Consider the following 17,897-nt stretch of genomic DNA (forward strand, 5'->3'; position numbering starts at 1 on the left):
TAGCTATTAATATTTGTATGCGTCTTTTCAATTCATATTTATTTGTAGTATATATAATTGCAAAATACATATTTCTCATAAAATAGAATTCTTGCGTTACTATTTATTATATAAAACAAGAGATATTTATAAGATTTTATATATTTCTTGTGCTACATTTAATCATTTAAATATAAAACAATTCTTACTACAATATTGTAAATTGCTGTTTAAAATACAAAAATTAACTATAAAAATGTATTTTTATATTATTATGAGTTGTTTCAAATTGATTAAAAAAGTGTGACTGTAGTACGCAGCTTGACGTATAGTTACGCTCCTGAAGCCAGACGACATTTTCGGAGGCTAAACGGCTGGTCCGCCGTTTCTCTGCGCAAAAGCGTTCGTTTATTGAAAACTGTCTATGCAGGTTTACGTCAGTTTTCCTGTAACTTCTTTTTGATGTGATTAGCTAAAAATAATGTTAAACAGTAGTGAAATCAAGTGAAATGTTGTAGTGCAAAAAATTGATTAACCGTACGGATGGATTCGGACATCGTGCGATGAAGTTTTGGGTGGACTACTTTCCTTTCATTCAAATACAATTAATATTATATTTAAAATAAATCTCAGTAACAGGATTTACTGTTTACGTTATAATTGAATGTATCAATATAAAAGCTGTCGATGTAGTTTTTTGTGCTGCTGTCAAAAAACTGTACGTACAAAAGTAACAGCAAGCGATCGATAATTCACCGACGATTTTGGAATCCGCTCCGATGATCCGATCAGATATTTCTAACTCCGTAGGATATTCCTACTTGTCAGTGAAATGTTTTAAAAGTGATCTCAGTGTCTTCCGAAGCCTTTGTACGGCAGAACTGTAGCAAGAGCAAACTATACATACTTTTTAGTGTGTGTGTGCATGTGTGTACAAGCAATGTCAGAAATATTATCGTCATTTTGGATAAATACAGTTTCGTGTCTTCCATCCGTACACGGTTGGAACAATGCTATGAATAGATTGCATTTTGTGTAAAAAGAAATTTTCGAGAAGCGTACGTAAGAAAAGTGTGCATTTTAATATCGACAGCGGCCATTTTGAATTTATGAGTACTTCGAACTACGACGATTGTGAAGCTCACTTTATAACTCCAAAATTGGACTTTCATGAACGTCTTTCTTTTGAAAGATTGCAAACATGTACACAAGTAAACTGACATGTCAAGCGAAGATACAACTTTCCACTACTGGAATCAAATTCTAATAAGTACTACAGAAAAAGCATTTTGTTCCTGCTATCGAACGTGAACGGAGTAATTTAAATTTATTTTCAACTATAATTTATTTATTCAATATTGGAGAAAAGTGAAGAAAATAATAGAACCATAAACTTTACAAATAATTTCAAATGAATATATCAATATTAACACAGTATATAAATGGGATCAGTGTTTCCATTGTTTCGCATTTTTTTTTTATGAACTACAAAAATATATAGTAAATATTTTTCACTGAAACTGCAAAAACAAATCTAAAATAACCTGGATGGTAAAAAATTAACATATAAAACAGAGATCTGCAAAATATTTTGAAATAAACAACGATAGTTGAAGGCGTTAGAATTCGTATCTCACTAAAATTTGAACTAATTTGAATGCGAACGTTGGTGTTTTTTCTTTTGCTTTTTATAAAACAGAATTAAGTCGAAAAATCATGATATTTTCCTAAATTTGTTTTATCGCGTTCGACACATGTAAAGCAACAATTTTGCGCAACAAGATTGGTGGTTAAATATTGGTTCAGGTATCCCGCTAAATGTGTAAAGACAACAGTTTCCTGATTGATCGACAGTCACGACACTAGACGGTGGACGGTGCCATTTTTGTCACCTTAGCAGCGCGCATCATGCGCGTGTAAAATTGAGTAAACTGGATAGATTTTTTTGAATTGAATCTCACGATTTAAATAGAAATAATTGTTGTTATTTGAACGTACATTCTTTTGAATCGAGTTTCACAAGTTGAACTTGTGATCGGTTGAGCCGATCGTTCTTAACCTTCTGTGACATCAGTGAAAGATGTTAATATTTGTGTGGACGTGATTGTTGTGATGGTTTAATATATCATGAACAAAACCAATAAACTTAACATGATACGAAACGCAAGAATCTGGAATTGTTCTCTGTGATCAGATAATTCAGGTCATTAGACCTTAAAAACACCAAAGAAAAATGATGAAGCTATGAGTACAGCGGACACAACGCTGTCAATTTCAATCAAAATGGCCCCAGGGCCAGAACATCGTCAAGAACCAGTAGCTCCTGACAAAACTACTGAAAATAACAACAGTGAAATCTCTAATGAAAGAGTTAGTGAAAATCCAGTGGTAGGCATTGAAACTGTTGGTAGTCAGAGTTCGAATGCAGAATGTGCTTCGACGAATGCTGATACTGCTTTAGATTCAACAAATCAAAGTGCACCAACCAGTGTTACCTCAGACAGTAAGCAGGTGAGTTATAAATATAAGGAGTTTATTGCAGAATATGATGTATTTCTAAAATTTACATTAATAAACTCACAAATATTATTATAGGAAAGTTCAATTATTTATAGGAAAATGGGCATATAATTGCTAAAATAACTACTTAAATTGTCAATGACATTGAATTAAATTGACTATTAAATTGACTTAAATTGTCTATTTAAAATGACTATTTAATTTACTCGATAAGATCTTTTTGGAAATGTAAATTTTCTTATGAACACGTAAAAGTGACAAACAGATGTATTTATGCATGTATTTATTTTAATGTTCAATATTATAGTACACTGATAATGAATGTGAAACTAATGAAAATATAATTATTATTATATTTCTAATAAACATTATTAATTCATGAGTTAAAAGCATAAAATAATGCCTACTGTCTATTACATTAAATTGCTATATAATTAGATTTTATAATTCTTTAATAGCAGTCAATCATATGTTTTCATTTAGAGTTAATTGCATTACAATATAACTGAAAGATTGATAGTTTAGTTAAATGTTACTTATATATGATATATAAATTTATACCAAGCATTCATTTGTGTCAATTTTTGTATTTGATGACAATTTTTGATCTGATTTAAATTATTATTTTGACATTACAACAATTTAATGTTACCATAATTGTTATTTCTGATATATTTATATTATAATTATCACAAGAGTTGCATCGGCAAATTTTAAGGTGGTTGTACTACAAACACACTTTGCTATGAAATTTCTTTAAAATATAACTGAACATATATAATGATGATATCTAAACACTAATGAAATTTTATAAAGGTTAACTATACTAAGATGGATATAAGTATATTTAAGATTGTAAAATATATCATATACAGTGTATGAAAATTAGGTACATTGTTAATTATAATGTAGGAATGATTATCTAAGAATTTGTTGGAAAAAATAATAAAAATGATTTAATATGCAATTTTAAGAATAGAGTGTTGAAAAAAAGGCAGCTGTATTTCTCTCAGTAGTTTACACCCTTTGACTGACAAGAAAAATATTTATTTTTTGTTTATTTTGTATTACTGATGTATTTTATGTCAATATTATATTAAAAGTTCTATCACTTCATTTGTCATATTCATCAATCTCTTAATTTATGAATTTATTGTTGCAATACAATCACCTTAATGTGAGTTCAATGATGGAAGAGTATCCAATCTATACAAAGTAAATTGATTTCAATGAAGTGAAACTTTTTTTTAACATTTTAATATTTATACATTTTGAATACAAATTTATGAAATGGCAAGCTATTTGTTTTACAATTACAATACATAGTCAAATCTAACATAGGCTTCTATTAACTAAAGTAGGGAAGGAGTCTTCCACCACTTATCTTTAAATTTAGGGAATCAAATATGTAATTTAAAAAATTTCCAAATTTTCGAATTTATAAAATTTTAAATTTGATGATTTGCAAATTTTTGGATTTCTAAATTTGAAAACTTAAAAGTTAGTGAATTTGAACATTTCTAACTTTCCAATTTTTAATGTTTGTATATTTAAAAATTTATCATTCAAAAACTAGCGAGTGGTGGGATCACTTTTCCCTACCATGCTCGCCAGTGTAGATGAATGTAATTAATAAAGAAATTTTGTAAATTTATATAACTGTTTCGGGCATATGACAGTGCAGTATAGATTGACAAAGGATAACGAATGCGGACATTAGGGGCCCCCGCTTGTTACGATCCTGGAATGGTCGTGTTCTCAGTGTAATGGCGGCGGCCATGCTGAGAAGAGCGCGCCGCGCCCGCTCGTCACAATAGCATTTAAATCGGCAGCATAGTTTTGATACTGCCGATACTATTTCTTGTGAACAGTGATAACATATCGTTGGCTACGTTTATCGTATGCTCGAACGCGCAAAATCTCTACGTAACGGTGCTATACTGCAGGACTGCAGTTCGACGAAGCAAAGACGACTGCAGCCGACCCAGGTGCCCTCTAAAAATATAAATTCCGTGCCGGCACTGCCCAGCAGATTTTTCCTTCGTCTGTAAGTCACCCCGGTATCTCGTGTCTCAATTAGCTAATCGCGACCCCCTATCGATCTCTGGACAAGCCCAAACTCATTCCTGATATGTGTCCTATTTTAATTTACGAGCAAAGATAAATTTCGCTATTGGCTATCCTTTTCCCGTTTCCAAGGACTTACGAGTATTCATTAACAGTGCTTTACCAAATCTTCAAAGATGATTGGTTTGTATTATTCGTACAATATTTTTTTTTCCGAGTCATGTTACTCAACACTGCGAAACGAATGATAATTTTTTCCTTTTTTGCTAAAAGTACGATAAGAGCTTATTATTAACTCAGCTACGAAAAACGTATAAAGTGTTTCAATGTATGCACGACGATTCACGGTCAATAAGTTTTGTTATCTTCGTAAAAACGGCATATTCTGCAAGCAATCGCTTACAGGTTTTATATGTAGCTTTCAGTAGTTATATTACTAAACGCTTTGTCTCGATCAGTGTTTGTGTATTGTTTCAGATGAAAGAAAAAAAAAAAAAAGACTGCAGTAGTCAATTATTTTTTACATAGGCAGCCATTCTGATAAGATATTTTGCTATAAATGAAACCAGTCAGGTTATTGCAAGGCAATGTTAGCCAAATTGCCATGAAAATGAATGACATGTATGGTTCATTAAAATATTTTATAAATCGATATATTAAATGTGTGTATAAACTTAAAATATTTATGGTTATGTAAATTGTTGTACACGTTTGAATACAATTATATTTAATTTATATTATATATAGTGGTTATTATTTTTGGAAATAAAGATAAAAATTGGATGCACAGAAAAATCTCAAAATTTAATGACTAGAGCAAGTTGAGAATTTAATATCTTAGAATTCATAGAAATTGAATATATATATATATATATATATATATATATATATATATATATATATATATATTATATATATATATATATATATAATTAATATGATTAAAATAATATGCAAATGTAATATCTAAATATAGTATTAATTATAACATTAAAGTACATCATTTAGACTAATACACTTTTTTCTATGTGGTCTCTATATTTCTTCATAAAATCCAATAAGTGAAACCTTAAATTCACTCTGAATCTATCTATATCCATGCTTATCTACCTTGTGGTCTAGTTTATACTATAGCGTTTAGAATAAATAGAAAATAACATAAAAATATTACAACATACATTTTTTTATTATACATAGATTATTTGTTGTATTATAATTAATTGTTATAATATAATTTTTGATCTAAAATATTTTTTTGTATGGTTGCCATATCTATTTAATTAAAAAATGATATGTATCTTAAATCATATATATTATAAACAATTGAATAATGTCAGTAGTAATATATGAAAGTATTAGTTCATATAATTATAAAAATAATTAAATAATTTAAACAAATTATAGCTGAAATTATGGTTATCTTTTACTTTTTTAGTACATCTTTAAATGTATTTTCACTTATGGTATACTCCTAAAGTTTGAATTGGTCTCTTGGCATACTTTCCATATTTGAATCTAGATTGCAAAACATGTTTCTACGTCATGTATAGGTTACAAACAAAGTGTTCGTAAACATATTACAATGTGTCAGTACTGTAATATATAGATGATTAAACTAAATTTGCTTTAATTTTTTGTTCCATATAACCTTTCATGGTCCATTAATGTCATTTCTGTATTCTATATAATTATATATTCAATATTGTCAATTCATTGTATCTTATATAATACTTGTTCTTTAATGAAAAGTGCTTTTTAATCTTTTATGATGTATAGTTTTAAAATATACAGGTGCATAAATAGATTTAGCATATTTACTAGTTCTTTGCTTATACAAATTTCCTAATTTTTTGATGGCATATCATAGTATCATTACATATATTGTATAAGATTTAATATTTTGCATATAACTAATTCCAATGTTCCTTTTGTTTTTGTTATAACCTTTAGGAAGAACCAGCTACTTTATCTACATTAAATGAAGGTGAATTACGTGCATTACTGGATGAAGCTATAACTTATAAGTGTCCTAAGGATCGTGAAGGAAAATCAAGCCTTTTTAAAGTAAGCGTAATAATATTTTTATTTTTTTTTATCAAAATTAATATAATAATTTAATTATGCTTACTGTAGGAATTACTGCAAGAAGCAGAGGCTGATGAAACTGAGGAAGGTCGTAGGATAATAACTAATTCACGTTGTTTACCTGGATCAAATCGTAGAAGACATAAACGAGATTCTGTGTCTGAAAGATTAACACACGGAGGATCTTTACAAAACTTGGCCCAACCTATTACTTCAGAATTTGATAGTAGTTTTGCTTACTTAACATCTGGATCTAGCCATACTTACGGAGGAAGTAGAAGAAAGAATAAAAAATATACAGGACCTAGTGTATCTGCTAGACAAAGGGAAGGTGGTTCGTTACCGTCAAATGTTAATGCATCGCATAATCTTGCTTCGTTGGCTAATTTAGACTTGTTGTTTGATAAAAAGGTATGTATTTTGAAATTTTAAATAAGTTTTTAGATACAATTATAATTTTTTATATATAATTAAAACATTTAAATAAAGACGTTTATGGGTTTTATATAATACTATCATGTGGCATATAATTGAATGTATATTTTTGTAATTTATAAAGAAGGGCTTCTGTGAAGAAAGAACAACATATGATTGGACCAATAAAGAAAAATCCAAATCTCTAGACAAACCATCATATACTAATACAAAAAAAGAAGAAAAAGATAAAAAAGATACGAAGAAAGATTTGTCTGAAACTGAACTTGAAGTACGCGAGAAAAGAGGTAACAAAGGAAAACACGGGACAAATGAAATGCTTGAATCAGATAATCCACCACCAGAGTATAAGTCAGATTACATGTTGATCGATTTAGGTGATACTGAGGTAAATAAAAAAGTTTATATATTATTAGTACAATTATTGTTTATGAATTTCTACCACGTTTCATTTATACATAACTTTATAACTTTTGTCTTTGCTTATTCTTTATTGCTATATTATTTATTTCAGGTGGGTAGTATTAGTGAAAGGAATGTGGGATCCACAATAAGTGGGGTTCAGAGACCTCACTCTTTAGATACAGAAGATGATGAAGGAACTGAAATGAAAATCATTGAACCACGTAGATCTCAATATATATCACGTCCTACATTTGACATAGCTCAAACTCCTGTGGATACTACTATAGATTTTTCTTTCCGAGAACATAGTGGAAAGCAAGATAAATCAAAAATATCTGTGAATGGTATAGAGGTAACTGGAGCCCTCTCCATCCAGACCTTTAATAGCGTGAAATGTGGTATTGGTGGGACTGCAAACAGTTCTAGTACTAGTCAGGGTAAAGTAGTTCCAAGTTTATGCTCCATGATGTCCGCATCGTTGCAAACACAGAATATTACAATGGGTAGGTGGCATGTCAAGATATATATTGTCAAATTAGGATAATTAATTATGTTAACTTTAGGTAGTAAGATTTGAGTAATAATTAGTAAAACAATTACTTGTACATTTATTTAATAATACTTTAACTAATTGTTTACATATATATTAAACCTTTAGTTTATAACAATTTAAAGTATATGGATTTTGCGCAGAAGGTTCCAGGTATACATCGCATACTACGGCATCTGGAGAAAAGAAATCTTTAGATGAAAATGGAAATGCAGTGCAAAACTATAACGGAGAACGAAAAAAATCTAGAAGAAAGCAGTCGCAAGAACCTAACGTTATCATATATAATGCTGAACAAGTTGAAGGACACCGTAATGAAGATATCGACAGTTTAATTAATTTTATCGAAAACAAGGAATCTAAAAGCAAAAAAGGAAAGCCAGGTAATCCAGTAAGAGTAAAAACTAGTTCTGGAGCAAAACCAAGGAGTAGAGAAAAAGACACTAAAAGGGAACAGTTACCTGCCAAGTTGCAGAAATCTAATTCTCTTGAAGAAATATCTAAGACTAAACTTGAAGACCTCACAACAGAAAAAAGTGTTAGTTCTAGTGGTGCCAGTAGTATATCCAGTCAACATGGTAAGTATTCTATATTAATTTCATACGTTTAGAGGAAAATATTTTTTTGTATTAATATCTTCTTATATTTAATTTAATAGCTACGATTAACGTTGCTTTACGGCGTGCGAAACAAAGAAGTACAGGGGATGCAGCTATCGATAGTCGTGGTGATAGACGATCCTGGGGAACTGAAGAAGGTCAGTCTATATATTGCAATGATACTGGGGATGATTATGCTAGTCGTCGAAACTCCAATAAAAAAATCAATCCAGAACCTGAACATGAAACAGAATTCCTGGTAGTTACGAAAAAGAAGAAGAGTAAAAAGCAGAGAAGAAGTTCTAGTGGTAGTAGAGCTCAGAATTTGGCAACGTCTGGATCTTATCTTCAAACCTCCAGGGGATTTTCCAATGAATATAGAACACCGCTTTCTCCTGAACTTAGAAGAAAATCAGCGAGTAGTATGCCCCCAAGGTAACTACTAATGCAACAGGTTTTTTGTATATATTATTACGAAAATTTGAAACATAAATTCGCCTGTTTAACATTTCTTGCCATTATTGAAAGCATATCGAATGCTATCAAAGTATTTTTCCTTTTTTCAGCGATAAATCGGATAGCAGTGATTCCGATTCTGTCCATTCATTGCCAGTCACATCGAACACGTCCAAACACAATTTATCAAAAATAGCTACCTCATCAGGCGGAACGCCACAGGCAAGTTACGCAGATATAGCTCGCATGGCAACTATTAATATGACACACAATTCAGTGTTAAATATGTCTACAATAGTTCCGACTATGTTAAATACGTCTTCTTGGCCTAGTGTGCCACCTAAAACACCTTCAGAACCAGATAAAATTCCTCAGGATTATTATCCGAGCCTAGATGAATTACAGCACTCGGATAGAAAAACAAGGCAACATAATTTCACTCATTCAAACCACATCTTGAACCTTAGCTTTGAAAAACCGCCGTCCCCAACTTTGGCAAAGATGAAAAATTTAACAGAAAGAAAAAAAGCAGAAGCTCAAGAAGAAGCTATTAATAAAAACATTCAGGTTATAAAGTACGTTCAAGATGTTGAAAAAATGCGTCAGAATTTAACGCAACAAGAAAAAAATGCAAATACTAATAGTCATAGCACAATTTCAAACGAAGTTTCAGTAACGAATCCAGTGCCATCGAAGCTCAATAATGCAATAACGAACTGTAACGCCGATGCTGACAACAATAATACTAGTGGTAATGGTGTTAATAATAAAGATGCGACTCTGAACATGAGGTGTAACAATCCTCGATCACGTCGAGGTTACGTTCAAAACAATCAAAGTGTACAAACTCAGGCATTGCACGAAGATCAACATTTCAAGAAAACTGGATATTCTCATCCCGATGAAAATACCAAAAAATCATCTATCACGGAAAATTCCATTAGTCATTCTGAAAACAAAAATAATCCCGGAACGGGATCATCTGATGAGGTTGAGCTACAAAAATCCAGTACTCAGAATAATCCAAAATCGACACAAGAAATTCAAAGCACTGATTCAGATGCTACAAAATTAACTAAAAATGAAAAGTTAACGAAAACAATAAAAGAACAAAACAATAATGTGAAACATGAAATGGTTAAGTCAGGAAATACACATTCTGTTAATTCTAAACAAGATCAGCAGGAGGATGTTGAATCGAAGAAAACTAAGCAACAGCAAGGTGCACCTGTGGATAAAGAACAGTTACAGAAATCAGAATCTCAGACATCTAATAAACAAAAGGCTTCTAGACCTGCGGTCATATTACTAGACGAAAGTTCGTCCGATATTTCTAAGAACAGCGAGTTGCCAACAGAGCTTAGGTTTGGATTCGAAATTAACGAACAGCTTCTGTTGTCCGAAGATTCAGTAACCGAAGAAACTTCAACTGCCAGTTCCGTTTTTCCTTCTGTAGTTTCTCCGCTTATAAGTAAACCACCTAATTTCGATAGATATCCTCCAATATTTGAGAAACATATGAGATGCGATAAGTTTGCACCCAATTTCATGCAACCACCCAATGCTCACATAACGCAACAGCCTATGCATCCCGTAATGATGCAGCGATTACCGTGTATGGGTTACCCTCCAAGGTTTCCTCCACCTACGTGTCTACCGCCGCCACCAACACCTCCTCCAGGAATAATGGACAAATATCATCATCAACCGAAAGAAGATTTTTCTATGCTGTATGTAGCACCTGAAGAAGATGTTAATATACAAACGTACAATCATGATAAAATCGTCTCGTTTGTTGGCTTAGGTAAGTAATTCTCAAGTTTTATAAAATTTGCAAGTATATTACTGAACGTGCACAGTGGAGTTTCATATATTTCGTGATATAGCTTATAAATTCTAAAGTTCAAGAATTTCTTAATTTATCAGTTTGAGAATTTACCTTCAACAGAAGCTTTAGGAGCACAAATAGGAGCCATATAACGAAACTGCACTGTATTAGTAGTGTAATTGTATTATACGTTAATTAAAATTATGGGTTAATGTTTTAAAAGTGATTCTCAAGTTTTGATGCTATTAAAAGATGTTTGCAAAAGTTTTTCTCCAATTTATAGCACAAAAGTAATTTGTATTTTTCAAAAGAAATAATATTAAAATATTGTTTCTTACATGTTGTTAAGGATAGCCTATTTGAGAATCATTCTTTTTCAAATTGCTTTTTTAATATCTTAATATATGACTAGAATAAAATATTTACTTATAACTTTTGAAATAGAAATCAATATACTTTCTTTTTCTTGATTAATATATAGCTTGGGATGCTGTTATGAGAGAAATGCCAGTGACTGCAGGTGGTCGCATACAGTTCTATAGTGGTCAGTGAAATGGGCACTAAGAATATGGGGTAAATAACACAATGTTTTTGTACTACACAATTACCTCTATCGCAAGTTATCTGTTATAAAGTGTAAACAGCTCAAAGAGTCTGCTTACTAAAATGCAAGACCAAATATGTATCTGAATAGAAAGAAGATGATCGAACCATTATCAAAAAGTTACTGCAACTTCTGGTATCGATCACAGTAAAAGAAGCTATGCTATAGTTTTCGAGTTAAATTATCAGTGATAATTCTGTAAAGCCAACTGGCGCAAAACGTGCCTCAAAAGATAATGTATATAATAGTCAATCACCAGAAGAAGACAAGACTTACACATTGTACGTTCTGACTGTACATACATTGAAATGTTACAAATACCTTTGAAAAGGTTGTAGCAACATTAAAGTCTCAGTATTGACGTCTCTTACGATATTTGACTGAAATTATTAACGAGCAAATTATGTTTTGCTCTCGAAAAGTATGAAAGCAAAATTTCTTTGTACAAAAGTGTGAAAATTCATATATTCGTAAAATGTCTGGTATATGTTTTGAAGAAACACCTTTCGAATCGACATGAAAGTGAAACATTTTGGAAGAGAAGAAAATATAGAGGCAATTTAAATTAACCTAAATAATTGACCACGAAGCAGGTTTTTCAAGAACTGCGTGTGCTGTGACAGTGGTTTAATGCTGATGCCTTTCAAGTAAACAAGTACATATGTAGGCCATTGTAATAAAGTTTACGAATAGTTGAGGAAAAAAATGAAAGAGCCCGTTACGTTAACTATGCCAAATTGAGATCGTCCGTCAGAAATATTACTAAACTACTAACAGTTACGTTGAATAGTTGCCAGCCGAGATGATCTTTAAAGAACAGCGTCTTAAAGCAAGGATTGTTGCAGCAGTCAGTGAGTCTTCAAGAAAAAACTTTAGAAAGTTTAAAATGAAAAATAGTGGTTGCTAGTTTACATGTACTTTATTTAAGACAGCATAAAAGAAAAGTAAAGAAAGCTATAAAGATGTGTGATGAAGTGTAATGAAAATGGTGAATGTAAGTGTGTCACTGAACACGTGTAAAATATTAAAAAAAAATAGTGTGATTGACTTATAACTTTATTGGAGTGGTTACTTCTTCCAGCCGCGACAGATAATAGTTTAAGAGATTTAAAGCAAAACAAAACAAAAAAAGCAAGAAAAAAAAGGAAGGAATCATAAACTGATTTTTTGCAAAAAAGGTTGCGCTCAAGGTCATAAACTGAATGAGAAACAGTGAGAAAAAAAGTGCGAATGTGTCGAAACAAAACAAACAAAAAAACGCTAAATTTTTACACAGACTCGCTTATTTAATGAATAATTAATTATTAATTACTGGTAATGATAATTATAATAAAATACTTGCTTGTGATCATAAAGTATGATGGTGTGAATGCGTGTGTAGTTCATGTAGGTGTTCTTCTACTAGCAGATGTCCAATTTTATTTTGAAGTTACGTTTTTTCTCTCTTTTTTTTTTCTCGAATTTCTATCGGAATTGTGTTAGTTTTCTAAATTGAGCGAAACAAAAAGTAATCAATACACTTTACGGTTGTTACTGATCTACAGTAAGAGAACGAAAGCAAACTTATACGAGTAATCAATCAAAAACAGAAACACCACGGATTTAATATAATTCCTTTCATGACGATTCTATTCGTTGTACAGGAAGCCTACCTCCAACATATATTTTATTTTTCGATAGATGAACAAAATAGCGAAACAATGACTTTACATTGTGTTTTGATTCGAATGCAGATTTCACGCATCTTCAGAAAAACGATATGAATGATGAAAAGTGTGTGAAAACTTATCGCCTTTGAAAGTGATCATAAAATAACAGACTACTGCAGATAAGTTTCATATAAAGGAATGAAAGTGTATTTGTCTAATTAGATTATCATTACTATTACTATTATTATTATTATAATTATTATTACTATTATTATTATTATTAATATTATTATTATTAATGAGAAGTTAATAGTTATTAACAACTTGAAATTGGCAATTTTTGTTATTGCTTTCTTTTGCAAAATTCATTTTACTGAAAGAAATGAATGCGAGCTCCATTGATATTTTCTATTTTGTTCAACAATATAGTAACAGTACAGCTGGGGGTACAGCTTTCAAATGAATAATTCTACGATAATGTAACATATTTAAGAAAGAAAAAATTATCGATGCATTTTGGAATATACCTTGAAGAAAAGGTCATTCTTTATACGCTGAACGAATTTTCAAGAAAGATGACTTCGTAAACGCGAATACCACGTTTAGTTTCATTATTAACATTTTAAAGGAATTTAATGTGAATCATTAAAATATACATTCGCTTGTTTTATACTGTTTATTTTATACATTTTTAACATGCAGAAAAAGAAAGAAAGTCACAAAAATATTTCTTAGTGAACTGTGATACAGTATGAGGAAACAACAACAAAAATAGTTCCTAAGAGTCGAAGACAAAACTACATTCAGTTATGACGAATTCATTTTTAATCGTAAGACCTTATTATTCTAATTACGTCAGGCGATAAAGAATAATCGTTTTATTATTGCTTTAAGCGGATAGGTGACGTTTCTTCAGGGTATATCTATGATCCGATATGCAGGAAACTATTTAAAAGTCAGGTGCTCCATCGCCTTAAAACGTTAGTAGAATGCAGTATCAGCCTGTGCCGTTGACCGGTTCGAATGGCCAACATTGCTAAGTTCGCAGAGATTAAGCACAGAAGTACTTGATGAAAAATAGGACCATAGAGCGTTTGTTTATTAGCGTGCGTCGAGTGGCAGCTATGCTGAAACGATGTCATATTTGTAACACGCGGTTTATCGATGAGAAAAGAACACAAATATAAATACACAGTTCTTTTCTGAACGTATAACAATTGAATCGATAGTGATCATTAACCCTTTGCGCTACAAACATGCACAGATACGGGGTGTTGATAAAAGAGTTTAGGACTTATGGAACATCAGCGTTACACTGCTTAAAAAAGTTTTAGCGAATATATGTTGAAAAATCAATTTTTTCAGTTATTAGGAATTTTACATTTATTTTTGTAATAGAATTATTATGTTGGTACTAGTTTTTGGGTGCAAATTGAAATCCTTTTTGGAATTAGCATTTTGTTGATATTGCAATTAACATTTTTATCAGATGGCTCATTCATAATGATAATTTTATTAACAAAATATTAATAGACAAGGGATATTATTTGTATCCAAAAATTAAGAACTATCTTAGAGCTCTGAACATGTATCTTTTCATTTATACATAATATTATCTACATTCATCAGAAATATTAATGGTTCATAATTGGATAATTATACTTTTTTTTTTAAATTATTTATTTCATGTTATATATGGAACTGTTACTGACTAACAATATTTATTAGAAAACTTCAACAAAATTGAGAAAATTTTTGGTTAATAGTTAAACGAATACTGTATAATTACACCTGTTTTATAATTAAGAATTAAATTTTGAAATTCACATGATACATGTTCAGCTCATTGAAATAAAAATGATCCACTGATTATTACTTTATGCTACAATGTGGCATATATTGAATTTTCTAAACTTATTAGAATATAATTGGTGCAAAATGTGGATCATACAAATGAAAGCTTGATACAAAGATAAAATGAACAAAAGTTGAAAGTAAAACTTTAAAAACAATAGACACATTTTTTCCATTATTGACTTTTGTTCTACCAAAGTTACAAATGTCTTATAATTTTATTTATATATTTTATAAATTGGAAAAGTATGATCTATATACAAAATATTGATCTCATTCATGTACTTGTAGACTCAATACAATTACAGAATTATCAGTAAATTACTGAATTCGCAATTCTACGGTACAAAGATATTTTCTTTGTAAATGTGCAAATATAAGAATTTCTCATTATTCTAAAACTGTTGATTTTTCGATATACATTCATTAAACATTCGATTCAGTTTATTAATGTAAGTTCCTTTGAACACCCTGTATATTCAAATACCACAAAAAAAGGGCAAAAACTTATACTGATTTTAACAAATACTTATTCTTTCTGAAAAAGTTATTATTTATGCTGCAGAGATTTACTTAACGAACCTGAAATAAAAATAAATTAAAGTTGGTTAAAAGAGTCAGAGTGCAAAGGGTTAATTGGAAAAAAGTATACATTGAAAAAGCGAATCTTTTCTTTTTCTGTTTTCATTATTAAGGCGTTTAAAAATGTGAATAATAAAGAGACACCGTTGTTTTTGTTTAAATGACAGGCTAATTGCATTTATCCACGAACACTCTTGTAGTCTGTATTGTAACATAAAGTGTATATGTTTTTCTCGCAGTGGGCACAAATCGAACCTGACGGTTCGTATCGTGAGAAATTTGTAATTTAGGTAAAAGAAATCGCTATTGCACATCTCGTTCTCAGCTATATTATTAACGATATAGATTCAGTTGAACTGTTGAAACGCTACGATGTAAATTAACACATTGCGTGCCTCATTTTGCTCGTTCTCAATATTTAACACATGTATAAAGCGTGGCAAGATTTCTCATAGAAGTGAAAAAAATAAATGAATAATTATGGAGGAAATTTTTTCGAGGATTTTTATCACGTTCACGTGTTCTTATCGTTATATTTGATTCATTAAATGTTCACGTTATCTTGACAAGGATACTTAATTAAAAAGATGCCATTATATAATCAGTAGCAAGTTCTAATCATTTCTTTAATGATAATTATGTAATGGAAAGTGTGCAAGGAAAAATTCTGAAATTTTCAGGTTTATGATTTAGTAAATTACAGATTGAAAAATTAATTTAATGCTTCTGTTATCTTTAAAAATTGTGTAAAAGCTTGTTACAAATGTAAATTAACTTAATGATCAAATTCTGGGAAAAAGTTTAAAAATCAAGAGAAATTTGGTGTTTATATTAGATTACAAATTTAATTTACATTATGTAATAATAAATTCAAGTTGCATTAAAAAGTAGATTCAAGTTTTATTAAAAGTATTGTTTTATAAAACTTGCACAGAAATTTTTTGGGAAATGAACAAAATTTACTCCATAACTTTAATGTATTTTTGCATCAAACATCTATTTATTTTCTCTTGATATTAAGAATTTTGCACCTTGTATACGTCAATGTATTTCAAAATAGAGGTTTCAGTAAAGCTGTTTAAGCTTGACGATAAAAGTGTCAAACGTTTGTTACAATTGCTTGTATTCTATTGAATCACAACCCCCGCGCAATGTGTTAATTTAAAGGAAGCTAAATAGTTGATGTTATTATCCCGTCTTGAACTGTTGAACTCGTGAATGCTTAACGTGTGTGTACAAATACGAGAGCACACTGACAGAAAGCGTCATTCTATGAGATGCTATTCATTGAGTCGTGAATAAAACATATTTTCCTTTTTCCTTTTGACCCTTTTGCTGCAACAATTCAATTGCGTAGGTTACTAATTCAAAGTACTTACACTGTTGAACAACATTTATATAAAAACATATTTTTGTGATGGTAAATTTCTGTGTTTAAGACGTTAATTAACATGTTGACTGTTATGGTATAAATAGTTCTGTACTTATATGGTAGATTCCTAGTATTGTAGAGCAAACTTGTTTGCTTTAGTTTGCATTCTAAAGTAAAATTTCCAACTTTGTATGTTGAAGGTATTTTTAAAGAAATTGTAATGATTTAATATGTTGATTGCCATAGTAGAAGCAACCAGATCTAACTGCACATAGTAATACAAATTAACAAACATTATAACTAATAAATATTAATATAAAATATAAATAAAATTAATATTCTAATACGATGCTTCAGATTGCTATTTTGAAGTACTTATTTCAGTAGTATTTAAAATCCTTCACTTGTTTTGTTAATAATACTTTAACGTTTTAATTAATAATTAATGTTAATACTTCAATGTTTTAATTAATTATGAATATTCTCATTGATTATTAATATTTATATTTGATACCAGGTGCAATGAAAATGGACAGTACAGTAAGACTATTGTATTAAGAAATATTTAAACCATTGTTTAATTTCCCAATGTAAGTTTTCAGATTGGTATAAACATACTGTTATTCAAGAGATTCTTTCTCTTTATTATAATTTTTGTATTAAATGCTTTCTTTTATTTGCTGTTAGTGCAATTTTAATAGTATTTAACAGGTTTTCAATCTTTTGTAAATTATTTTATTAAATCACATTCTTATAATGATTAATGGCAATCAACGCATCGAGGATTAATTTTTTAATTCAATGTTTAAGTTTACTATTTAAAGTTGCTTGTGTAATTTTAATAATACTTGCAAACTTTTTTCTTTCATCATTTCTCAAAATTATGTATTCACTATTGAATCCCATAGCAAT

The 17,897-nt window shown here is 30.1% G+C and overlaps 1 protein-coding gene across 5 annotated transcripts; it reads left to right on the top strand.

The window, feature by feature from the left end:
* Positions 1 to 180: 180 nt before the first annotated feature.
* On the top strand, positions 181 to 15,774 carry tyf (twenty-four). 5 transcript variants are annotated; one of them, XM_003705730.3, is made up of 10 exons: positions 181 to 2,490; positions 6,517 to 6,630; positions 6,700 to 7,062; positions 7,211 to 7,474; positions 7,601 to 7,994; positions 8,185 to 8,619; positions 8,700 to 8,798; positions 8,874 to 9,075; positions 9,207 to 10,900; positions 11,406 to 15,774. In XM_003705730.3, the coding sequence occupies exons 1-10, from the start codon at positions 2,224 to 2,226 to the stop codon at positions 11,474 to 11,476; spliced, it is 3,903 nt and encodes a 1,300-aa protein (XP_003705778.1). In that variant the 5' UTR covers positions 181 to 2,223; the 3' UTR covers positions 11,477 to 15,774. The 5 variants fall into 5 exon arrangements, with proteins under 5 accessions (XP_003705778.1, XP_012146501.1, XP_012146499.1 ...); XM_012291111.2 differs by having other exon boundaries at positions 8,892 to 9,075; XM_012291109.2 differs by having other exon boundaries at positions 8,700 to 9,075.
* The last annotated feature ends 2,123 nt before the right edge of the window (positions 15,775 to 17,897 follow it).

This window comes from Megachile rotundata, chromosome 2 (assembly GCF_050947335.1).
Source record: "Megachile rotundata isolate GNS110a chromosome 2, iyMegRotu1, whole genome shotgun sequence".
NCBI classification, from domain to species: domain Eukaryota; kingdom Metazoa; phylum Arthropoda; class Insecta; order Hymenoptera; family Megachilidae; genus Megachile; species Megachile rotundata.

What these genes read in the sequence shown, in the direction of transcription:
- tyf (XM_012291109.2), top strand. Translation starts at nt 2,224, where the DNA reads ATGAGTACAGCGGACACAACGCTGTCAATTTCAATCAAAATGGCCCCA. An exon ending in TTACCTCAGACAGTAAGCAG is followed by an intron (nt 2,491 to 6,516) that starts GTGAGTTATAAA and finishes TATAACCTTTAG; the next exon opens with GAAGAACCAGCTACTTTATC. An exon ending in CGTCTCGTTTGTTGGCTTAG is followed by an intron (nt 10,901 to 11,405) that starts GTAAGTAATTCT and finishes ATTAATATATAG; the next exon opens with CTTGGGATGCTGTTATGAGA.